Here is a 26,925-nt window from a genome sequence, read left to right on the forward strand (position 1 = left end):
GCCAGAGTAAACTCCAGAGCAGCAACAGGACTGAAGGAGCAGCTGGAGCTGAGGGTCTGGTCTCTGAGCATGGTTTTACAAAGGGATGTGGCAGCTTATGTGTTATTTCTGCCTCAGGAGCTGCTCTCCAGAGGTTCTCTCCCAGCACCTTCATCTAGAATACAGACCTGAAGAAAGCTGATACACCAGGTAAAAAATCATAATGACATTGCCTGCGATTAACAAAGTGGTATCTCAGCTGACATGGATTCATAAATCACTGTTTCCCCCAAAAATAAGGCTTACTACAAGATTCCAGGCGTGGAAGTGGGCGGGAGAACAGAAACAATCCAGAAATACAAAAATACAGGAATCCAGAGACTTCATTATTCTGCTGTGCACAGCACAACTTGTTCAAGTTTCCATCTTAAGACTTTTAGATGAGTATTTAGAATAAGTGGATCCTTAAGCAAATTCACCTGAGGGTGTTAGTCTCTTTGACTGTTGCCCATTGTAGGAATCATGTTGTACAGCCTGAGAGAGATGTCAAAAGTGACACAGAAAACACTTTGCCTCCCGTCTCTAAAGGCATAACAGCAATAATGAAAAGAGACTGAATAGGACAATGTCTCAGAGACTGCATTAAAATTAAGAGATCTTTGTCTTTCAAAGTTTTATCTCTTGGACAGTAAAGAGTAGGGGGATAAAGTTCTTTGCTCATTCATTTTGCCATGGAAAGAGAGAGCCAGATGATCAGCTGAGACCAATTATAAATTATTGGTCAAGATTACAGAAGGAAATGAAATATGTGGGCAGACTGATCTGATTTCTAGCAGCACTGAACTGGAGCAGATGTGAGCATCTAGTCTTCTTTCCTCCCACATGTCTTTTTCTCCTCTGAATGGTAGCCTATGAAGGGAAATCTTGGCTTCTCAGTAAGTTCCTATAATTCATCCACATTTCACAATACTAGTATATATTCCTTTGCTTTCTGAGAGTGTGTAGAGGCTACGAGTCTCCAGTGAACCGGGGGTGTTAACCTCTGCTCCATTTTTCTCATCATATGCATATGGAAAAGAATATTTACTGACTGCTTGGAAAAGTCAGTACAGAACATTTACTCATGTCAAAAAAATGGGGAAAACCCTATACTATGGAGCTCTCTTCCAGGGCTAGATTAATTTTTCAACACAAATGTTATCTTCCCCCAAAAAATGAAACCTCACTCATTTCCCCTATTTTTTTTTCTGATTAATTACTTATTGATTTACATTACTCTTTCACCATTTGCCTAGAGCATTTAATAATAATCTTCCATTTTAATACAGACAAAGCCAACTTAATTTTTCTCTTCATTCACCTACTTTGTTTTTTGCATATAGAAAAGGCCTTCATGTACCTGATTTTATTTCCCTTAGTTTTCTAGTCACTCTGAGTATTTCCAGAGCTCTCAAGAAGCAGACTACTTGACCACACTCTGAATGTATTTTAGGACTTGTGCACAGTGAAGCTATTGCAACTGGTGTATCCTGATGAACATGCTTTAGACACAGAGCTAATCAGACTTTTACTTAAAAAAAAAAGCACCTCTTTTTTTTTACTTAAAAAGCTTCATTAGCTGAAAGACAGTTACTAAATGAATATGGAGGAATCCTATTACAGAATCCACAAGTTTATTCTTTCACCTCTGAATTATACAAGGCTTTATTTTTATATCACTGTGTGACTTCTTATCCTTGGTTTTTGCATGCATGTGCCTTATTCTCTTCACTGATGAGTTTTTAATTTAAAAGTTACAGCTGATTTGACTGTTCATTCACAGCTGCATCTGCTATAGCAATGAATCTTTCGCTTGTGCAATCACTTGCCAATGTCATCGCATAGCAGGAGGACGCAGCCCGATGGCAAACACACACATACGCTTAAGCTACAGGAAGACAGAAAATAAATGAAAAGTAATCAAAGTAGTTTTTTACATGCTGAAGCAGAAGAAAGAAATTTTATGACACTGCAGTGACAGTGGGAGGGAAGGGGAGAAGAGATGACAGATGCAGAGGAAGATAGATATGCTGCTGTTTGCAGCAATATGGAACAAATATAAAAATTGTACTACAGTTTTCCACCCTGGCAGTTTGGTTGTCTGCAGTTTATAGAATCAGATATCTAACAGTCGCTCGATTCATTCCCGTAGTGCAGAAATCAGGCTAGTATGCTGGAGACAAGGTAACTTAAAACCATTCCCCCTTTGAGACTGAGATGTATTTACATGATCAGTGTCGCAAAAGGGTCTTTCGCAGCTTAAATATTACCTTAAGAGTTGCCAAGGCTTTACTGAGGATCCTAGGCTTTCCTAAAGTTTCACCTTCTGGAGCCATGTGACTCTGAGAATCCAGTTTTCCTTACAAATAACACACGTATCCATTTTCAGCCCTCACAGCTATGAACAAAAACTTTGAAACGTGAAGGAACTTCACCCTTAAACGTTAGAAACTAAGAGAAAAATAACATTAAATCATTTGACTTTGAGGATGTCGACGATTATTTTTGTCATTCGATTCTTTCTCTTTGTTTATTACTTTAGGTTTGGCAATAACAGAAAATGCTTCAGGAAGTGTATCTTTATATCTGCAAAAGAAGTAGTCAATGTAGCAGAGAAAAGGAAAATAAGTTTTTGGGTTTTGCTAAACAATATTACATAGTAAAACATACATATCTTGGGTATCTTCATGTGAGTTTATCTAGCACCAGATACCTCTTTACAGATATTTAAAAAAAAAAAAAAAAAAAAAAAAGGCATATTGGAAAATACTGAATTTTTTCAAACAGGCCACAAATAAGTGGCCAATTTTTCAGACATTACAGACATTGACATTCTGTCTGGAAATCAAAATTTTCACTGGCTCCAAAATTTTGAATTTATATTGCCATACTAAAAACTCAGCACTTCCCACCTGTAGGCTGACTTCTAGATGAGAAGTTTGTCCTTATTTTAACATGTAGAATTACAAAGGTACTCTAATTAGAGATAGTCATAAGGTGCAAAATTTGAGTTTCTGTTTTGATCCAAATCACTCTACTAGACCTACTTTTATGAACTAGAAGCGTGGGACGAGACCATATTAATTCCTGTTTTGTCATGGGCTATTAAATTATCCCATTTCCCAAAAGTTATCCACAAGGTTGGAAGCATTGGAAAGTAACCTTATAAAAGTATTTGTCTTGGCTTCTAAATACACCTTTTCTCTACTGTATGCAAGCAACCTTCAACCATGCTGATAAATAAATAAGTTTCAGGTTTCTTTGAAAGACTTCTCTAAGTGGGGTATATTTCAAAGTTGACTTTTCTTAAAGAAGAAAAGATAAAAGAGGTACAAAAGCTACAACGTGAAGCCATGTAAAAGGTCAGCTCCCCAGGGTGTGGTTTAAGAAAAGGCCACAACTATAAAGTTTCTATAATGCTTAGCTACAGTACAGCTCAAAAGAAGTTGTTTTACATGGATTTCTCCCCACTAGCATTTTCTATTTAAAATTTTATGCAGCATGAAAGCAAAAATGCTAAATGAAGTAATATTGCTATTTTCTTAGGATCAGGCATATTAGGAAGCATAGGACTAAGGCAAGACCATTTTCAGCAGAAGTAGATATTTTTTATCAATTAAAAAAAAAAAAAAAAAGAAAGAAAAAGGATTAGCAGATCTGTGCAGCACTTTCATTTGGAAAATCAGAAGCACAGTGTTGATTCAGCTAAGTTCCCAGCACTTGCAAAGAAAGAACACAGACAAAATGTTCAAGAGTCATGAGGATTCTTGAGTTATAAACCCAACTCCCAAAGTGACTCAGGCACTTGAAAAATGTTATTTCTATGCTTTTAAACAGTTCAGAATGTTAAATTGTTTGATTTTTAAATTTCCCAGAATCTAAGAGTTCCCCTTCGTTAAAGAAAATAGACTCTTTACAACCCTTTTGCCAAACTCAGCAAATTGGCCAAAACACGCCCAGGATCAGGCAGTCCTGATACCATTGCAAGTGTGTCTAGTAAGGAAGAAGGACCACTGGCAAATGTACACTGACATTGCTGGTCCTCTGTTAGGTCTGGAGATAAATCCAATTTGACCTGTCAAGCCCAATAACCAGATATTTAGAAATGTATTTCTTCAAGTTGCGTTCGTTAAGCAGACTCCTTCTATAAAAAGGATGATGGAGAAAAAAAAACATTTCGTGTAGTGCTGCCAGGATCTGAGAATCTTAATTACAGGTAGGAGTTAGGGTAACTAAACTGAAGCATCGGTCTTGTTGTAACAAAAACTTATGTTTTGTTCTAACAAAAACATATTTTTTTTTTGTTTCATATTATTAGTATGGCTATGCGTAAACCATCTTGTAATTAATAACACTGATGTGTTTCTCTTCTACACACAGCTGAACTTCAGATTTATCATAGGCACATCATGCAATGAAGAGGTTCATTAGTGGCAAGAGCTCTGCCTCCAGGATGTTTGCTCACCACACCTTTTGGTGGGTGCACAGGAGGCTGAACGGGAAGCGGGACTGTCATGTTTCCCCTGAGTAAGTGGCTTCTTGACCTTCTGTGTATCCACACAGAGGATTAAAACACAGTGATCACAAAACCATGCCTTACTTGTGTATAAAAACAACCTGATTTTCCCCTGGACTAGCAGGTGTGATGTCCATCTTGGATTTTTAATCTCTGAATTCTCTCTAAATCAGAGAACTTAGAATTCTCTAAATTCTAGATACTGAGCTATATTCTCTAAAATCTAGTTTATTAATGTATCTAACAATCAATTTATGTCTTGGTTCCATAAAGTTTACTCTCATGAGATATACCATTGAAGTCTACTGAGTTGCTTATATAATTAAGAACTGTGTGTTCAGACATCTAGAAAATTCACATTGCTGCTTTCAATGTTGTTTAAAAAGAATTGTCAAAGTATTTGCAATCAACCCAGAGGAAATACCTTTCTTGGCGTATTACAGTGATGTACTCTAGAGAATAGCCATGATTACTATAATTATTTTAGGTAGAGATTGTTTATATTACCACTAAGATAATTGCTTAAACAGAAAAATGGAGGATTAAAACCTAGAAAATCTCTTAAATCTGCTCAAAACAAATGAACTTATTTTAGGGGATGTTACATATTTCATGATAGATAGTTTTATCACTTTTTGAAATAAGGAAAGCTTTGAAAAAAATCCAGTAAGTAAGGAATTACTAGTCTAAGTGTTTTTAGCCATACGGTGACCATCTCCTGAAAAGCTTCTAAAAAGAAAATTCTCACCTGGTGAATCTCTCTTTACCATCTCACAGGTGTGCAGCACAAAGGCAACAAAGCCATCACCAGCAATATATTTTAAAGACATTCTATGGCATGATTGTGAAGAAGAAATGTGTTCAGTTTGCAAAAGGTAGGATAGTACCTTGCAAAACTCATGCAAATGACTTAATCAAATGTCAGCTTTTCTTATAACCAGCTTAAGTTTAAAAGTTAGCTTAAGTTTAAAAAGTAGGTTAAGAAAATCTACAACTACTGGTAAATGAAACAGTATAATATAATTCATAACTTTGAATAAGCAGAAGATTGCAGGAGTCTTGGGAGTTAGCTGTGAGGGATGCTGTATTTGTTCCTGGAGAATACGGTACTTGCTCAAAGTGCTGGTATAAACTTCCCTACATTGGTGGGGAAAATAAAAATACAACCAAACACATCAAAAAGGGTGAGTTTAAGACATACAGAACCCCCCTAAAGTAGATGTTACTTCCATGCCAATGGCCGAACCACCCTGGAGGGGCTGCCCGGCTTTAGGGATACAGCCCAGGGCTGGAGTTAAAAGCAGAAATTCTTCATAGGCCACAGCTCTTAGGGCAGCGTGAAACACAAGTGGTGAATGGGATAACAGTCCAAAACATGGGACTTATTAGTTCTGATGTAATTTCAGATTATGCTTGCTGTAGGAGTGAGGGTGGCCATCCCAAAATAATTTCCTTCTTGGTGGGAGCAACAGGATTAGGTTACTTCAGAGGCCACTACTGCTTGTCCAACGCAGGGTATTGTTTGTTAAGAGGCCACCAAAGAAAGCTTTGTTCATAGTCACTAATGTCTGAGCACACTGGACTGATTACACATTGCTTTCAGCAATACTGGAATAAAAGTGGACATTCCAATGAAATCCACAAAGTTACACTGGTCTAAAACCAGGTTTAATTTGTTTCTGTTTCAGTATTTAATACTGACTACAACACTTCAGCTGACATGGTATTAGGGAAAAAAAATCCCTTAGTTTGTTCATATCTTTTTGAACAAAGATTTTGTTCTTTGCAAATATAACCCAGTTTTTATGCTGGTTTTCTCTGTAACTCAGACTTTTATTTCAAAGTCTCACTTTTTGTCAGAGCAGGGAAGAAAACTCACTTTAAAACAGAACCTCAGGCATGTAGTATATATCAAATGAAACTGAAAACACATTTCTTCCCCATTTCCCACACTATAAACAACATGAATACTTCAGCACACATATGCACAAATTCCCAGTCCTGGACACCAAAAAGTAACAAAAGCAGGGAAGCTTTGAAAACTAAATTAAAGCAACCTAATCCTTGTCATATGTGAGGCCTGAATGGGCACAGAAATGGAAAGGATAACAGAACATCAATTAATCTAATTTCTCTGATATGAAGCAATAAAAGGACAGTAAAGCTGGAAAGGAGAACCCTGCTGAAGTCAGGAGGAGCACTTGGGTGCTCAAAACTTAAGTACTTGCCTAAGTGCTTTGTGAGACAGGAGACACAAACAGGCACATAGGCTACTATAGCTATTTTTTTCCAAAATGGTGAAAGAGGTGACTGGCAAGGTTCTCCCCGCAACCTTCCAGGTGCATCACTGTAGTCATTTTTCCTTGTCTTCTTATACTCAAATTGTTTATTATAAAAACCAAAACAAAACAAAAACAAATACACAAAAACAATGAAAACAAACAACACACAAAAACCCCAAAACATTCAGATTGCACTGTTTCTTTTAAAATAACCTCTCGATGAGACCCTGCAGCCTCTTTCAGCCCCTCGCTGAGACAATACTCACAAAATAATGTCAATGGGAGCCTTTCCCAAGAAAGGGATATAGGATTCAGCTGCATGTGAAGAAATTATGGCACATGTTATCAGGATCAGACTTCATATTTCAAACATATATTTATTCTTTTTACTAAATCACCAAAGAGTGTGGGGAGGAGTGAGGGATGCCACTATAGAAAACCATATGGTATGCAGACTTCCAAGCCAGAATTGTGCATAATAAATATTTATAGAATCCAGTGGTATTCTCTTCTTTCTGTTTATTCTTCTCATGTCACATAGAGAAACTGTGGCCAAGCACCAATACGCCAACAAGTTACAAGCAATCTAAGCATGGGGGAAAAGAGGGAAAACAGATAGTCAGTGGACTCCTAATTGGCAACCTAGACCTAGCAGGAGGCGCTTGGGAAGTGCCTCAGATGCATCTGGATTCCAGTGCTCACTGCCTGTCATGAGTGGTTTCGGAAATTGAGTTCTCAGTCCCTGCAAGGAATAGGGAAGATATACACAATATTCTTGGCTAGACTGAGCGAGGGCATGTGTGGAGCAGCTGCAAAAGCAGACATCCGTCTACTCTCGGAGTCCAACGTAGGAACAATGCACCTCTCAGCGATGACAGCGAACTTGCTCCTAGCGTCTGCTGGGAAAGATGTGTCTCTGTGCATGTGGGGCTGCTGTGTTTGGTTTCCTTCAGACAAAAACAATGCAGATTGTACTCTTTGTCACCTTGTGGCTGGAAAAGTAGTTGAAGTACCTACTGAAATACACAGAAGATCTGGAATATATCTTAATAGGTGCCAACCTGCTCATCCGGGGTCCAACCCAAGACAGCAATCTTTTCATCTTTACCTCTTTCCTTGACAGTCTTACTCCCTTCCCTGACCCTACCTCCTTTCCCTTCCTTTTCCTTGAGGTGTGAGAGTTAGCAATCCTCAACTACCATTTCAGTCTTCAGAAACAAAATCGGATTTTTAAAAAAAAAAAAAAAAGTAACAAGCCCACAAGTTAATACACAGTATGTTACTAACAGGAGGAGCTTTCACTGTTTATCATCCTCAGCATCACTTTTGCCAGAACCTGGGATGCTGTGTTTTGCACTTTTCAAATAGATGTTGCTGCTGTACAAATGGTGCAGGTGCAGCATATTAGCATTACGTAGAGCGGAATTCAGATGCTTCTGCATAGATAAATATGTAACTTCAAATTAAGAAATTTTTGCATACCACAAAAAATAACTACTATTTCAGAGTCATTTTGAAGCTATCAACCAAACAGAAGTTACATCTTCAGTATGGAAAACTCAGGTTTTTATACAGATAATTACATTTTACTAAGAAACTGGTGCTCAAAAGCTCCTTTCTCTGTGTCACTGAAACAGCTATTTATTATGAAAAACATACTTATTGAATGTTGCCAGAAGTGTAATAACCACACACACATCTGTTATTCTTCAAATATATATATTTTTTAAATGATATTTACTTAACATATAATAACAGCTATTAAATCATTCTTAGGTCTGTTTTGTGGAACCATAATGTAAAGCATTACACACATGACAGAAACACCATAGGAACAAACAAATAGATGTGTTGTTAGTAGCTGAATAGTTACTGATTTCATTATAAATTACAACTCCGAAAAGAGTAGTACAAGGAAGACTAGAAGTCTGGAAACTGCACAGGACAGTGAGTTTTGAGAAGTCCAGCACAGTTCATTGAAAGTTTTAAAATTATTAGATATTTTCTAGGTCAACAAATACATAACAACAGAAGACATTTCTGTAACTACTATTGCATCTACTAGACAAGAACATAAACTCCATCATCTGGTAGCTCAAAGTAGAGAAAAATTTAGATTTTTAAAATAGTCCTTTTGCTTCTAATTTTCTGCAATGTGGTAGTGGCAGTTTCCCCAACACTGGCTGTGGGTCTTTCTAGGCTCTGCGCTGCAAGCCTCATCCCAGCCGTGAGATGGAAAGACCCTACGGACATCATGACAGGAGAAGACCAGCTCAATGACTGACCTGATCCTCCTTGCTTTTGAATTTTAACAAGCTTTGTGCATTAAGAGCTCTTTTTAATTGCCAGAGTAGCCAGGAAACAAGCACAGTCACTCTTACTTGTTCGTAACTATTTCACTAAAGAGACTGAGTGAGCAATTTCCACTCCATTCTGCATGTGACTGAAGAAAATCTCGACCAGTGAGATGAAAACCACCTTCTGAAACAGGTTGTTAGCCACCTATGTAACAAAGCAGAACAGAGCTGACTGCTTTCCAGACATTTTCATGAATATGTGGGTGTCATCTAAACACGCACCAATAATGAAAAATAATCCCCAAGTTAACAGTGGCAAAAAAATCATCCTATTTATTGACAAATCTACTTGCTTGGCTTATTAAAGATTATTAAAGAAACCATGAATGGTGAAAGTTTGCTTGACGTGCAGGTATCACACATACTTAGCAGTTTAAAGCATGTTTCTTGTAGGACAGCATAACACAAGTCAACATTTTTCACAGTTCTCCAGATTTCTCCAAAACTTTCTGTAGAAAATGCAGTCAGGGACTGCAGTCGAGATCATCTTGGACAAAGGTGATGACTACGATAGTATTATATGTTAGAATTAGCATACTTGTAATATCTCAGAAAAAACGCAATTAATACCATAAAGGCCTTCATTTACTTCTCTCAAACCCACGTGTACTCTATTTAACTGAAAAGCTCTTAATCCCAGTCATTTCCTGCATATAAAGCTACTTTATTCAAGCTCCAGCATTTTTAATTTCTCTCACACCGAAAAGCAGCATCCTCAGCTCACAAGAAGTGCTTACATAAAAGCCTCGCAGTCCGATCCCTTGATGCCTCTATGTTTTTCAGGATATGAAGACAACAGTAATGTAAACACTTCACTATTGCAGAATAAACATCATGTAACCATAAAGCAGTGATGATACAACCTGTATACTACCTGGGCTTAATTTTTTGCAATGTAAACTGAGTGTCCGTATCTCCTTCCGTCCCTCAATCCACTCTAAAACAGTCAGTTAAAAGGAACATTTTATATGAATTTTCCAGTTTTTAAGCAAAGGGATGCCTGCTGAAGAGAATAAGACTAGGGAAAGACCATAGAGATAGATATCCAGAATGATCTCTTAGGCTTGAGACACCTGTAGATCTGGGATTTCTACTTCTGTGACTGCAAGTGCACTTCCTGCACTGAAGTATTACATATATCAATGTGTACCCTGTTGTTTACTTTGGAAACTATTCCTTAAGGCACAAGAAATACTGTTCTTAAGCAATCACATATGATATTAAGTAAATATTGCTATAAAGGAATTAAAACTGGACTTCATATATACGTTACTCACTGAACTTTTAGTTAAACAACTTCTTATTGCTGATACATTCACATCATACAAAAACTTGTGTTAAAAATACAGGTAAGATGATAAATATTATTATTTAAAAAACCCTCAAACCTTAATCATTCTACTTGTCTAAAGAACTTTATTTTTATTGTTTTCTCTTTGCCTGTTCTCTGAAAAAGCTGATATGAGAACACATTTGCTTCTGTGATTACAGTGAGCCAAGTACACTCAAATCTTCACCCCAGCCATGCTAACGTGCTGTGTCAATTAAAGTTACTCCAGTCTGACAGTCTCTCAGGGTGTAGAAGTGCCATGTGAAAGTCCTTCTTCTTTTCAAACTACAATAGTACTAGTGGGACCTGCACAAGGATCTCTTCTACATATTTGCCTCCTCTCAGACAGGCTTCTCCACTGTAATTCAGTCTTTTAAGAATTCTCTGTGTTTCATTTGGTACATACATTGCACTTACACAGGTATTGTGAGTTCTCCTTGTTGTTGGAAATTGCTTGCTAATACACCACAAATAGAACTTCTAATAAACTCAGATTTAAAAAAAAAATACCCTTTCCTGTTGGCAGTTTCAAACCATAGGCCTGAGGCATCAGTTCATTCTAGCACTTCTCAAAACTAGTTTTTTCCATTCTGATGGAGACAAACAGCACCAGCAGGTGCTAATATGTAATCTTAAGAGAAGAATGGGGTGATGAGTCAATACTTCATTGTAGTGCCCTTCAGACATTTATGATATCATGTTGAGTGAAATGCTCATCAACAAATCAAATTAGATGTAACTTGAGAAAAAAGCACAACCTATTAAAAAGAAACCCTCAATGATATTAAACTTAGCAACTGAGAATATTAAACTTAGCAACTGAGAATGTGTAACTCTAAGATCCAACTTTTTTGCAGTGTTGTTAAAAAAATTCTCTCTCTAAATAGACAACAACCAGTAAGGTGTCACCATTAAGGTATTTCTAGTCTGATTCTTGATTAAGGCACTGCGCCTTCTGAAGTTGTAGATGTTTATGAATCACAGTCCCTACTCTGATCCTGTGACAAAATGGAATCACAGTTTTCCTTTCAATCAGTTAATATTGTGCCTTATGCTATCTACATAGAGGTTTAACAGAAACTAAAGATTCAGTAGTACATTTCACTTTATGCTTGTTAAAATATTTTTTAAAACTTGTTAATATTGCTAATATTCAAAAATTTGAGACAGAAACATTTTAAAATTAATTTTGATTAGAAAGTCATCCCATATTATTAAATATTGACACTATGAAAGACTGGAATTTTCTGTTCAGGTTGCCTATATTACTGGGGCATTTTTAGCTCATGGAGCAGCAGGAAAGACATATTTTTATTTAGCGATCTGATTGAAGTCTTTAAATATTTCTTACTGGCGGGAAGCTGTGAAATGAAAATGCCCATGTTTCCTGAGGTCTTTTTTGTACAGCCACAAAATGGTAAGTATTCCATATCAGTCTGGACTTTGAAGTTGTGATAAAAAATATATCGCAACAAAATGGTTATTTTTGTAGGTTGTTGGTTTTTTTTTTTTCCTGTTCAAAAATATTTGCAAAGTTTTTACAGGAATAATTCTACTGGTATCAAGATATTTACAATAGAAGTGAATTTGACCTCTCTATATTTTTTGGTGGAGGAAAAGTGGTTTTATTGTTCTGTAACATTTTACTCTTTAACTAACCCGAGTCTGTAAAGCTATAAAAGCAGAAAAGCTAAATTTCATCAAGACAGATTACTGTCACCTTGAAAAGTGATTTGCTTTTCCATGTTTCCTTTGAAGAACAAAAATAATATGTACCAACATTTACAGCAATATTTATGGCTGTGAGAATAATAATAAAACACAATCTTCCTATGCACTTCTATGTCTACTATCTTGAAAAAGAGTACTGTCTTTCAGTTTTTGCAAATGTAATGTCTAACAGGGAAATTAACATATTTAGCTGAACAAGTAAACCAGGCTGAGCCTGTGCATACTCTCTCTGGATCATAACACAGATGCTTTCAAAATCATCTTTTAAAGAAAGATAATTACTAATCATTAGTAATCTCCTTAGACACTTCAAACAGATGTTCTTATAGACAAATGGCTGACCACCTTTCAGAGCACGTAAGTCTGCAGTACAACTCCTGAAGACCTGAAAACTATTAGAGGTAGCCTAATCCTTTCCACTGGATGCCACATTTCTAGGTGGAGATCAAACAAAGTCAAGTATCCAGAAATCCATTTCTTCAAGTGGTGGTATTCAAGCAGACTCCTTCTATAAAAAGATGATATAGAAGAAACCTTTTCATGTATTGCTGCTGAGATCTGAGAATGTTAATTACAGGTAGGAGGTAGGGTAATCAAACTTAAGCAGCAGTCTTGTAACAGAAACTTATGTTTCGTTGTAACCAAAACTTTACGCAAGTTAAAGATCAGAAGAAAAATGCAGCTTGCTTTCTGTTTGTGAGAAAGGAAGCAAGTTATTAGTTTTCTGTTTCACATGATTAATATGGGTATTTATTATATTAACTTCAGAAAGCCTGATTGTCTGTAGGGCTTGCTGAGATGCCCCAGGCAGCAGGCACAGCATACACTTAAGTAACATGAAGAGTAATCCTTCTTGACCAGTCAACACCAGCCCAAGCACACTGGTTTACAACTGCAAACCACTCTATTAAGGGAAAACAGCAAAACTTTATCCAAGTATAGAGCATATTCTTCTGCTTACCATTTGTAGAAGAATAAACATGAGACTGAGCATTTGAATCTCAACACCAGATCACTCTTCACTGGGCTTGGCCTAGTTTAACTTCCAAGAGAGACGTATGTTTCTGGTATGATGACCTTGTGGTTAAGTTTGGCTGCAAGAAGTTCTTACACTTGAGAAATGCTGAATTCTGCATTTTCCTCTGATGCTAAATAGCTCTCTGACAGCTTTGGTCATTTTTCAACTTCATTTACTTTCATCAACTAATATGGCACAGGTTAGAAGTTTCATGTAAAAAATAATGTGAGTGAGAGAAATATTTTCATTCATAAGCACGACTTCTGCCCAAATAGTGTGTCACCTTTTTCAATATTATGCTATATAGTCACCAGCAAAAAACATTATGAGCCAAGTTCATGTGGTGAATATGTTGCTTCAGACTGACCAGGGAAAGAGAAAAGAACATAAAAGGAAAAGCTGAACACATACGTGCATGACACTGCATAACCTCCTCTCTAAATTTGAGGTCATAGGTATGTTTGATCAGCTAAAATAAATAATTCTGCCAACTTGCACATGCAGTTTTTCTTAGTTTTCTTTTTGCACTGGTAAAGAAACAAATTGATGACTTACCTTTCAAAACCAATCTGCCGTAATGTTTTCTCCCATGTTGAACCTATACAAAGAGGAGAAAAAACAAACACCCTCAGTAAAGAACCTTTACTGTATGAACATTTTATTTTGTTTTCATTGTGCAGCTGTAATCTGTATAGCAAGGTGATTTTTCCACCCATACAGAAGTACTTGTAAGTAACATCTGTTTTCCCCAGAGTGAAGAACTGTTAAGAGAGGCTACCAGCAGGTGACATAACTGGGGGAGGTATCAGCCTATACAACTCCTTTACATTGCAAAGCAGCTGGTCACTGCTACAGTTCACTGCGATTCCAAGGGTGGTCTCCCCTCCTAGAGCAACACGATCTGTACATGACTCCTGAAAGCGCTGAGCTGGCATCTCACATCACACACTCTCCACATTTCAGCTTTTCATTTTACTCTCATGTTCGCCTGATTCTTGCTGAAAGCTTTACAGCCCCTTCTGAAATTCAGCCCTTTTATTTTTAAGCAAAAGCACAAAGATGTATTTCTGCTTTATTGTTTAACCCTTCATACTCATACGAACAGCTGCAATGAGCTCTTTCTCAAAATAATCGAGGAATCAGCCCCACAAACTACTCAAGTGGACAGACCCATTCAAAGAATTGTCCTCAGTATTTCTGATGCACTTAATACAACTTTTACTAGATTTTTCTCAAAAATACCCTCTCCACACCAGAAGCATTAGGTCATCAGTTTTTAGCTTCTGGTAGTTTTTTTTGCTTATTGACAGTCTCTTTCTTGCTACCATTATGTGGTCATTATAAATACAGACTACTACGAGCACAAATATCTCAAGTCATGCAGGTCTGCAAGGCAAATATGTGGGAGGATATGAAGTTGAGTCACATTTTGCTCTCTTTTTATGCTCCTGTGGGAAATTTAATAGGACTGTAAGAATGCAGTGCAATGTAAGAAACTACAGTCCTGTTCCTGCACTTCATTGTACTTAAACTGAAATCGGAGAAGTGACAGTAACTGCTGTTACTGATGCAGCCAGTCACCTAAAGGGAAATGTAAATTAGGAACAAACAGATTCCCTGTGAGTGATATCAGAGACAAGCAGCAACGTGGTCGAAAAGAACTGAGAAAGAGAGGAAAGACATGAAGGAAAGCAACTTTGCTTTAAATCTGGAGAATTTCAGGATTAAATGCATATTGTGCAGCGAATGCTTAGACAAAGACCATAATAAAATCATGGCTTATCCAGTTTCCATTGACAATCCAAGTCCTACTTGCCAAATTATTGAGGGAAAAGTAGTGACATGACATTATCAGTCAGAAAAAAATCTCTGTAGATGTATATCTTATCATTATTACCTTTCCATTCTGTTAAAGATATTAGCTCAGAAATCAATGACTTGTCCTGTTTTTAATATGGTATTTATCTCTAATCTGCAACATGTTAAATATTTGAGTAAGACTTAGTAGATGCTTTTCATCCTTGAATTTGAGACACTTACTGCAGATCTAGATAAGAATCTGAAGACTTAACTCTAAGAAGTTTTGGATTTGTGGGTTTGGTTTTTGTTTTGTTTTTTAAACCTAGCAACAGAATTCTACTCAATTGACTAAACTTTCCAGGTTAGCCCAAGAACAATGTGGTAAATTTCTAAAGCTATGATATAATTTTTCTGTACAATTTTATCTAGTATCTGTCTGGTTTGCCAATCACAGACTGGGAAATAAAAACTGAAATTAATAAACTCCAAAAAGTTAATTTATTTATAGGCCTATGTTGTCTAGGGCTCCCTTCACAGTTCGTAATTGGACAGCCAAAGAATTAAGCTAACATGGGCCTAGAGAAAATAAATTCCTTGTATTAATCTTAGTTTTTTAGAAAGAGGAAAAACAAACTGCATTAAAGCATCTGCTTCTAAAATCAACCACAGTCTGACATTTCAGTCCATGCAAGAAAGATCTGGCTTGGCTAAGGGGTAGGTTCACATCCAGGTCCAAACTTGGTCAGTAAGCAACTTCACTATAGTTTTCTGGAACCTCTTCTTCATTCGTCTTCTCACTGTCAGTCACTTCAAACTTCAGTCACACACATATTCTCAGCGAAAGACTCTGAAAACCTTTTCTACTAATAGTTTAGGGCAATGGACACAAAGCTTTTCTGTTCAGGTCTATTAAAGTTAAGGCCAGTGATAAATGTAAAAACACTTTTGATTGTCTCAATTCAGTCCAAAGCAGGCAGGGATTTCAGGCCCATATCCAGCAGAGTACACAGTGATAAGAGGTTTAAAAACTGAGGTGGATAAAACTCTACCTTCACATTATGGAAAACAATGAGTCAAATTCTGTTCTGGAATAACTGAACAACGTACATTGTTTGATCAGTAGGGGAGCTTCTACCATGGCACCTGTATTTGCCTGAGGTGAGGCAAGACTGCTGCCTGCACAACTACCTACATGCAATACCATTCGTCAACACTAAGTTCATATTTTATAAAAAGAAGTCCTCTAAAGATATCTCTAAAGCAGGACAACAAAAATTCTATTATCACACATTTATTTCAAACAAAAGTGAAAACGAAAAATCATGTGTAGCACAATAAATCATCAATATTTCATCGAGACGAATAAAGAACCATTCCATTAACATCTTCTGTTATGAGTTATCCCCCAAACCCACCACGTTCTGCACACCCCTGGAGTATAAGTGGTTTCATGTAGCACTGATGAATCAAGTCATTGCTAAAAAGTTGACTGCGTGACTCCACAGGTAAATGCAGGGCAGACATAAGCAATTCTCCGTATACTTTATGCAATGCCGCTGGCTCTGAAAGCGTATTCAACAGTTTTTGAAGTCTGAAGATTTGAAGAGTGTTGAAGAAAAGAAATCTCAACAGTACTTCTTAAAGCACAAACTAGTCTGACATCTTTAGCCAGTGTTTCTATGCTTTCCACTGTTGTGTATAATAGTAGTATGAATTTTTCACCCCATGATTGGCTACGCTTCAGTTGTATGATATATAGAGAGTCCTACAGAAGAGACAGAGAGAGAGGGAGAGGAAAAAAGGCAAAAGAGAAAAGGGAATTGGGTCTCTACTGGTTTGAAATCATCTTTTGGCTGCAGCTGGCTAGCAGAATGCTCTTTGAAACACATATGACTCCTCTGAAGAAAAGTCTGCCAAGAACACAACTAACATTTCATATTAAAAAAATATACATCTTTTTTACGGAGTCTTATTTTAAAATGTTTATGATCTAAACATTCTGTTTCAAGATTTGCCAGTTCCATTCTCAATAGTATCAACTTCTACGCTGCACTAACAGCCAAAAGTAAATACCCTGAGGTAACAGCAGCGCTAAGAAGAATAACGCTGTTAGAAGTTTAGAAAACTTATTCTTTTATTTAAACTTTACCCAGTGCTTCCAAAACATTCAACAAGATTTAAGTCACGTAATTCTCATTAAAATCAAAACAGGAGTTTTTCATGAATTAAAGACTTGATCCTGCTCCCGAAGAAATCAATAGGAATTTGGCTATTCAATTCAGTCTTTCTCTCTGCTGGGATTGTGGAAAACATTCACCTGTTGACTTTCGGAATCAACCCACCGCTACACTTCAGTTGCTAAGTTAATTTGGCTTCTCTTTGCTTTCTGTTTTTTACCACCATGTCAAAAATACCAAAACTGTTTATAAGAATGCCTTAATTTGGTATGCATGTAATTAAGGTTTTGTTCCAAATATTTGCTCCAGAGTGCCTGACTATTCCCATCTGTTTCAAAGATTCTGTTTCACATTAACAGTATCAGCTTTAAAAGTCTTCAAAAAGATGAAGCATAATGTACTTCCAGAATTACTACTCACATTTAATAAGGAACAATGCTGCAATGTACATCATGCTCACATATGCACTCAATGAAATCCTACCATAAGAATGACAGTATGAGAATATGAGATCTAACAAGATTAAATGAAAAACGTACTTCTGAAGAGGAAAGTTGTCTTCTTTGACAGGTAGGTTTTCATTTATATGGCAGTTTCCATGTTTGGTTTGGTTTGATTACAACTCTCTGCTTACTGTGAACTTAGTATGAATGAGAGAACTCATAATCCACTGCCAGGCTGTTTACCTTTGTGAACTGTGAAGTCATCTTGCTGCTGAAATACAATGGTAGGCATAGGAAAAACACAGAGTAACCAACCTAGTGGCCTTCTGTGATGGAGTAACTACACCAGTGGACAAAGGAAGAGCTATGAATGTCATCTATCTGCACTTCTGTAAAGCCTTTGACATGATCACCCACAAAATCCTTCTCTCTAAATTGAAGAGGTATGGATTTGATGGGTGGACTGTTTGGTGGATGAGGAACTGGCTGGATCATTGCACCGAGAGGGTAGTGGTCAATGGCAAAATGTCTGGATGGAGACTGGTAACAACTGATGTCGCTCAGGGAACCAGTACTGTTTAGTATTTTCATCAGTGACATAGGCAGTGGGATTGAGTGCACTCTCAGCAAGTTTGCAGGTGACACCAGGCTGAGTGGCTCAGCTGACATGCCTGAGGGACAGGATGCCATACAGAGGGACCATGGCAGGCTCGAGAAGTGGGCCCATGCAAACCTCATGAGGTTCAACAAGGCAAAGTACAAGGTCCTGCACCTGGGTCAGGGCATCCTCCAGTAACAATACAGGCTGAAGATGAAGGGATTGAGAGCAGCCCAGCAGAGAAGGACCTGGGGGTGCTGGTGGATGAAAGATTGGACCTGAGCTGGCAACGTGCGCTTACAGCCCAGAAGGCAAATCGTACCTTGGGCTGCATCAAAATCAGCATGACCAGCAGGTCAAGGGAGGTGATTCTGCCCCTCTATTCTGCTCTGCTGAGACCCCACCTGGAGTCCTGTGTCCAGCTCTGGAGCCCTCAGCACAGGAAATACATCGACCTGTTGGAGAGGGGCCAGAGGAGGCCACAAAAATGATCAGGGGGCTGGAACAGCTCTGCTGTGAGGACAGGCTGAGAGTTAGGGGTGTTCAGCCTGGAGAAAAGAAGGTTCTGGGGAGACCTTATTGCGACCTTTCAGTACTTCAAAGGAGCCTATAAGAAAGATAGGGATAGACTTTTTAGCAGGGCCTGTTGCAATAGGACAAGGGGTAATGGTTTTAAACTAAAAGAAGGGAGACTGAAACTAGACATGAGGAAGAAATTTTTTACAATGAGGATGGTAAAATACTGGAACAGGTTGCCTAGAGAGTTGGTAGATGCCCCATCCCTGGAGACATTCAGGGGCAGATTGGACAGGGCTCTGAGCAATTTGCTCTAGTTGAAGATGCCCCTGCTTATGGCAGGGAGTTGGACTAGATGACCTTCGAAGGTCTCTTCCAACCCAAACTATTCTACAATTTTACGATATTGGATAAGTGGTTTTCAGCCATTCATAGAGGCTGCACAATCATTCACTTTGAGCCATATCATGCCGTATCTTCCAGTAAAGCAGAGGTCTGTAGCTGTTCAGGGAGAAGTCTGGCATGCACTGTAAATGCACAGCCTCCTATACCATCATGTATGACGTTCCCTATGGACCCTATGACTGTGTGCAGTGATTATGTACAGTCCTGCAACATTCTCACTTCTCTAGAGTTAGTGGCTACTTTAAGAACTACATACCTGTGTCTGGGTCTGACCTTGAGGCTTTTTAATGGTAAAAATAAGAATTGCATTCTTTTCTCACTGTGAATTGATATAAGGACCGGAGGGGAAAAATATGGCTCAATAGAACCAAAGGACATTGTTTGGCATTCTTCAACAAGAATTAAGTGAGGCTGTGAGAATTCAAGTATACAGTGAGAACAGTATGAAGATCTCCAATGATTGGAAGAGGACAAAATATCTGTAAATTTCATAAGCTGAAAGGTAAAAACAAAAAACATGTGGAGCCCATCATTGGGGCATCACAGGGATTCATCCAGGCTCTCTGAAGGAACTAGCAAGGTACCAGACATAGCATAATCACATTTAGCTCAAGAGAGTTTCATGCAGGTGTGACCTATAACCCTGTTATGATACATTAGAAACAGGTAGATATTCTTGGAATAGTAACTGCATTGGTCTTTCCTCTAACATTTCAAAGAAAAAACATTTCAGAGGAACTTCTGATTTTGTACTCGTCAGAATATTTGTACCAACTTCAAAATTTTGATCTGAAGCCTGTGAAACTTAATAGTACTCTCCAAAACAGAAAAACAAACAAGCAAAGAAACAACAACAACAAAACCATAACACACTTTCACATATTCAAGAGACAAAAAATAATGATACAGAACGATACAGAATACTCCAGAAACTGAAAGAAACATTTTGTTAAACCTTTCCATTGCAGGTGCCATTTCTCAACTCTGTTTCTCAAACAACTTAGCCCAGCTGGACCAGTCCTTAAAAACTCTCAACAAACTGGATCAGCACACTGGCTTGTCCTGCTAGAGTTTTTCTCTCAGTATAGATATATGTACCATATAAACCATTTGAGGTTTTGCAGTCTGCTTTCAATGGATTGGGGAACACTGCTCTGCTGTAAATTCTTCTTCATCACCTTAGTACTTACTAATCAGTTACTAACCAGTACTACTAACTAGCTGAGATATACACAACTGCAATTGATAAAAACTGTGGTGTGTGGAACATGTGGTTTCAGCAGCTTCATATATTATTAATAGTCTTTCTAGTTGCTTTTTCCCAGTAGAAAACATCTATCTTCTCCCAAACAAAAACAACAAAAAAAAGTTTTCTCAGAAATCCTACTTTTTTTTTTTTCTTTTTAATCAAAATAGAACCCTTAGTTTTATGAAACAGACTATTAGTTTTGACTACAAAAATGCATGTGGTGCAGGAAAGAACATTTTCTTACTTGGTCCACAGTACCAGAGAGATATTATCAGCACTTACCTCTATATTGGCTATCCAATAACTAGTTACATACAACACACCTCTTACAGAAATTATTATTTCTCTCACCTGAAGCAGTATCAGATAATTCTGCTTTAGCATTTAGCATCTCTCTGTCGATTTTGAGAAATAAATCCCTTACACTTCCTGTTACTTTGTCTCAAACTACCTAAGCTGCATCCTGCACGCATTACTTTGTATTTCGACCACAACAGTGTATCATCTGGGAAAATGACACAACCTTCTTTTAAAATGACATCTCTTAATATGGCATATTACTACACTGCTGTGTCCATGCTAGTGTTTTAATTGAGATCAGGAGAGTATTTCTTGAGCAAATATCTTGCTATTCTTTAGTTTGCATGACAGAGTGACCTCCCAGTGCGCAAACTGGATTCCTTTCACATGAGACTAAACCGCACCCCAAGGACACAACTCCTGTGTTTCAACCACTAATGGGCCTTTGGTCCGCATAACCAGACCAGAGCTAATCCACAGTAAACCCAACTCCAAACATCTATGGTGGGGCAGCCAGGGACTACGAACCAACTGCTTCACTCCTGTCATGCTGCGCTGCTTGCTAAGGCAGATGCAGCTCACCCTACCACTCCCACTCCCAGTCCCGGAGTGCCCACAGAAAAGCTTTCCAGGTACAGTCCCCTCGATGGATGAAGGGGCAGGTCAGGGCGCTTACCTGTAGGATTGTTTTCTGGGATGTACCCCATCTGCTACAGCAAGTAGGAGCCTTTCTGCTGCCCTGCTGTATATGTGAGGACAGGACATATTGGATGGGATGCTCAGCACAGTCACACTCCCCACAAAACCCAGGGAGACAACTCTATAAAGCACAACAGCAGATTTTCTCTTTTTGCTTCTTCTTTTTTTTTTTTGTTTTTGTTTTCCATTTCACTCCTGCTATTATATACTTCATATGCAATTCCAATTAGCTGAGCAATAGGTATTCCTTTTACATTGCTCACCCCCATTTACCTTCTGCAATTTCTTACAGATGTTAATAAACAGCATAGTAAACATCAATCCATTATTTTCATTTTTCTAGATCCAAATCAGTTTATATTCAAGCAGTTTTCAAATACAACCTCTCCCAAGTTCACATCCATCACAGAATTTAGTTACTTCACATCCCGTTAGCATTTAGCACATAAATTCAATGTGAATTAGAGTTTAACAACTTATGTTCTGGTCTTAAAATTATTACATAACACTAAGAGCAAATTAACATACAGTACTTCATCCTGTTTTTCCAGATTTCTGCAGAACAACGTTAATTGCAATATAGTACAATAACTGGGTTTAGAAGTTTCTCCAGTTAGGTGATTTACAGTATCAATTTCATTTTTAAAACAACTTCTCAAGCAGAAGGTATAAGGGAAAATCTGGGCTGTTATGGTGTGCTATGCACACTGGAGAGACTAAAACCACCAGCAAAACAGAAGCGGAGGGCCAGCGGTCTAGTGTTCTGGCTACATGAAGAAAGTGATTGCTGAATCCATACCAAGAGACAGGTCACACCAAAACCGAAGACCAGATGTTGCAAGTCTTCACTTGCTTTCCACTCATACCAACTTTCAACTGATTTTTGACTGAATAAAGAATGCAAATTTGATCCCTACATGATAATGTCATGGGAAAGATTTATTGTGTATTTTCTCCTGTAAGGAAAATATTAAATTATTATCCCAAGATACAAAAATTGCTTTCCTATTAAAGAAGAAATCTTCTCTCATTCCATGTTAACCAGAATAATAATAATCATAACCACAATCATAATAACACTATTTCTCCGCTAAGGAAATTCTAACAAATTGGAACTTTTACTAATAAAAATGAGCAGACTAGGAATACAGAGCAAAGTGCAATAGTACTGACACTACATCTGTGTGAGTGCACAGAGATGCATATTATCTTAAAATGAGTATTAAGAAGACAACAGCTACGGTAAAGCGATTAACGGCTGTATCTGGCAGTTGCCTCTTCCAGTCTGCAGGTTCCCTGTGGACTCTGGGAGCCCAAAAGGGTCAGCAAAGTTCCCACAGATGAGGAGGAACCCTAAAAGAGCTGTTCCACAGGCCTAATCCGTATTCATAGTTTTGATTAACACCAGAATTGGGAGGTTGGGGGAGGATTGGTTTTAAAATCAGTCAGTTAACTTAAGGTAGATAGCACGATGTGAAATACTCCCTAGTGCACCTGGGACACAAGTGTTCCAGCATCTCGCTGCTCACAGGTCTCACCATGCCAAACAGAGGCAGAGACGGGTCCCAGCTCACTTTGTGTGATGGTAGGACCAGTTTCTCTGAGTCTGATCCCAAATCTATAGAAATAACTGGAAAGATTTTCATTGAGTTACTGTACTTTGATAGTTTGTTCAAAATGGAAACAAGGAGCAATAAGGAATCGTTAAAAAAAAACACAACACCCTATTACTGAGTAATGTAAAGAACAGCTCTTATTTCTGCCTCAGTAGTAAACTACTAAGGTGAAGTATTCTGTGGATAATTCATTTGGGAAGAATGGGAGCAGAGGAAGAAAAAGTTTCAGAATTTAAAACATTAAATGGGACACAGCTTGTTTTAAATGTGAAATTTATGTTTTTTATACGAGAATCACACACATCATTTTCTATGTGAAGATGACTCACTAATTAAACAGCAAGTTAAAAGATACGTGGAAGAAATACTAACTTGGAAAAATAACACTTGGGAAAGTACTTTCTACATTTGTTCTTCCATGCCAGGTTTGTTTAAAATGATACACAGGTTCAAAAGCCAATTTAAATTTGCTGAATTGCTTGACTTGCTTTTTTAATCAGCTTTTTCACAAGGATGACGGGTTCCATAGTTTTTATAAGAATAATTACTTATTTTGTTTGCTTAGATATAGTTTATCAAAAACACTTAGAGGCATGCTTCCCTGGGAACACAGACATGCTTAAAACCACTCTTATTTTAACCTCATTTCATTTCAAATTTGTTTCTTGAACAAGGCAGCAAAACAGCAAAACCCACAGCACTAGAAAATCTTTCAGGAATGTTTTTCAGATGAAATCCGAGATAGCTAGCTAATGGAAAGCTTTGTTGTTGTTGTTTAATCTATTATTTATCTATTTGTTTGCTCTAATGGTTGGTTGGTGGTTTTTTTTTTACCCAGATCTCCAAGGACACTGGAGATCATAATTAATTTTGGTGACTTTTACTTTTGTTTTTGAAAGAGACCTGCTGCCCTTTCCCCAAGACACTAGACCACTGCAAAGAAGGGTGAGGAAAAGGACTTTACACATTGTGCAAAGTAGAACTTCATAGGTCACCAGCACAGCATCACACTGCAAGAGTAAAGCAGGAAAGAATCAGATGGTCCACGGATATAACCAATCTCTTTTTTTTTTTACAGCAGAAATGGGGCTAAGAGCTCTGAGAAGCAGCATTGAAGGGAAGTGAGATCTCCTGCCACTGCCGTGAGGGATGTCAACTTCAAATCAGAGAGGGACTGAGTTGAAGAGTATCAAAGTTCTGCTCCAGGCCTTCTGAAAGGAGGCCAACTAATAACTAAATGGGCCTTCTTTCAAATAGAGAAGACTGGCTTTGCTTTTCAAATTAAAAGCAAAAGAACTTACAGAAAACTTGTAGTAAGTTTTATTTTTCATAAAGCCAAAGAAAATGAGATTTTTCTCCATTTTTGTTGGCAGAGAAATTCTCTCCTCTCCCATCCCAACCAACACTGCTCTGTCTGCTAAATAGTATCTTAGAAGCAAAGTTTTCACTTCAGAACGTAACTGACGGGCATCCTTCCAATTCCAGAGCTACCCTCTGCTTAGTTTTATTGTAACATAATATACTGTCATGAATAATAATGTCGACCTAGTTTCCTGCAATGATGAATGTGTGTAGTGTGCCAGTGCAAGGAATTTGCTTTTCATCATCTTATTTTCTCTTTTTGTCTCATCAGAAGAAAGAGAAGTGGACAAATGTTCCTTCCCAAATTCTGCAGCACAACCATATGGAAAATGGGGAGTTAAATAAAAAGTATGTCTTCAGTAGCACTTACACAATATGAGAAATTATGGACAAGAGAAATAAGGGTAGGAAAGCAGGATATCTTGCCCAGAAACAGGAGGAACATTAAGATGACAGAAAACCAGCATTTCAGCAGTGGTATCTTTGACTCCACTAACATTTTGTAATGCATGCCTTTTCCTTTAAATTGTTTTTAATTTTTTTTTTAACATAGCTTTTTCTAAAGATAATAAAGAACCATTTCATTCACATTAGTTACCTCATAGATTAAGAAAACACTCGCATAGTATGACAAAGACAGCAACTCATTGTTGGTCAGTCTGAGGACCTGCCCATATTCAATTTTTTCAGGAAAAAAAAACCAGATTGTTTCAGTGGCAAAAAAGAAACTAGATACAAAGACCTGAAGAGATACGTGAAGGATGATACTCAGAATAAACCTCAGAAAACTGGCTTGAGGTGTGCACAACCTTAGCACACCACCTTCCACAGTGGCAGAAAGCAGCACTTTCAGACTCTCCTGCTTGCATACCCCCAAGTGAAGGCAGCAGTGACTGCATGGGGCAGTAGGACACTCGGGGCATGAAAGCTGACCCACTCCCAGAGATCTCTTCAGAAAAGAAATCTGGATGCTCCTATGGGCAGCAGTGTGAAGTGGGAACACTCAAACAACGGAGTAGAGGAAAACGCTGCCAACAGATGTTATTTTTCCTCCCTAGTAAATATAAAGATGCCTTATCTAGCTGAGCTGACAAGTATAAACATGTATGCACTGAACAAAGGGTTTATTTTGTTTTCATTTTCTTTGTCTTTGCAGAGCTTACAATTCTGTGATCTCACCCAAATTTTCCCAAAGCTCCAGTCTGTGAGAAGAGAAAGGGCAAAGCTCTCTGGCCTTCCAGCTCCCATTCCTCTCAATCAAGAGACAGCCGACTGCGTAGCTATTGAGCTGCTCATGAAAAATGGAACAGGCAAAAGAACTGGGGAAAACAGAAGATGGTGGGGTGCTAGTCACAGACTCAGCTCAATCCTTCCTTTCTAGACGCGGGTGTTTCTAAAACACTGCTGCCAGTCTTGGGTAAGGGGCCCACAGAGACAACGAGGTAGCAAAGAGGAGTTTAGGCAACTCGGACTGTCAAGATGCATCAAGAGCAGAGAGACTCTCCACTCACCCCCACTTCTTGCTCCCAAGTCACAAGTACACAAATTTTGATGCCCCTGCAAAGCCAGGAGAGACCAGAGTCACGGGCTTTGCCTCCTGTGACTTGTTCCCTGCACATCTGGAACATCTGCTGGATTTCACTGCCTCTGGCAGGGAACAAGACCCACAGGTTAACGTTACTAATCTGTGCTCATGTCCCGTGAAACAGCCATGGTTGAGCCACTCGAAGTGCTCAGACAGATTTCACAGGCATCCAGCACCACGTGATTGCGTTCAGTTTTGTCTATAACAGAACAGCAGGATTACAACCAGTGTGCTATAGCACTTAATTAGTTTTCATTAGGATGCCACAAATAGTATGAGCACTGTCAACAATTTAAAGAAACCAATGGGTTGCCTGATCACTCTGATTTTCAAAAGCACTCCATGCTCTTTGACTTGCATGCTTCAAATAGTTTACAAATAGTTCACTCTTTCTACAGTTTCATGCTTAATTAGGAGTATTAAGAATAATTTCTCCCCATTTAGTTTTTCTGGCTAAATCTAAGTCCAAAAAATCAGCAAAAGCACTGAAACTTTTGCCATGCTTGTAAGTTATTAGATGACAAGAGTATTCTCACACTTACTTCAAGTGTGCTTATTTTGTCCTCCCTGGAATGTGTTTTATTTAAGCACTTCATTAGGGTATTAACAGAGTCATACCTTTTGAGTAAATACTGAAGAGGATGATGAGTGGTAATGATTTCTTACTCAGCAGGGATTTTCATGTTACAGAAATCATTAGCCATTTAGACGTGTGACTCTCAAATGCATTTTTAAATCAGGTATGTTATTTACTCACATGCTGCTTCACTACCTTTAGAGGTAATCTTACATCAGGTCTAATAGAAAAGGGACAAAGAGCATACTGTATTGTTTGCTTCTCTTCAAAGATACATGGCCAACAACAGCAACCCTTCAAAATTAGCACTAGTTGGCAAGTTATCCCAGTCCAAGCAGATCTGAGG

The 26,925-nt window shown here is 38.1% G+C and overlaps 1 protein-coding gene across 1 annotated transcript in view; it reads right to left on the reverse strand.

Annotated features, from left to right (window-relative positions):
• PIEZO2 (piezo type mechanosensitive ion channel component 2) overlaps positions 1–26,925 on the reverse strand; it is a gene marked incomplete at both ends in the record, with an annotated part of 302,122 nt that overhangs the window by 148,227 nt on the left and 126,970 nt on the right. The window contains one exon of the mRNA XM_080364144.1: positions 13,808–13,850. Coding sequence (XP_080220270.1) covers positions 13,808–13,850 — 43 coding nt within the window. The remainder of the gene's footprint in view (positions 1–13,807; positions 13,851–26,925) is intronic.

This window comes from Nesoenas mayeri (assembly GCF_963082525.1).
Source record: "Nesoenas mayeri genome assembly, chromosome: 2".
NCBI lineage: Eukaryota > Metazoa > Chordata > Aves > Columbiformes > Columbidae > Nesoenas > Nesoenas mayeri.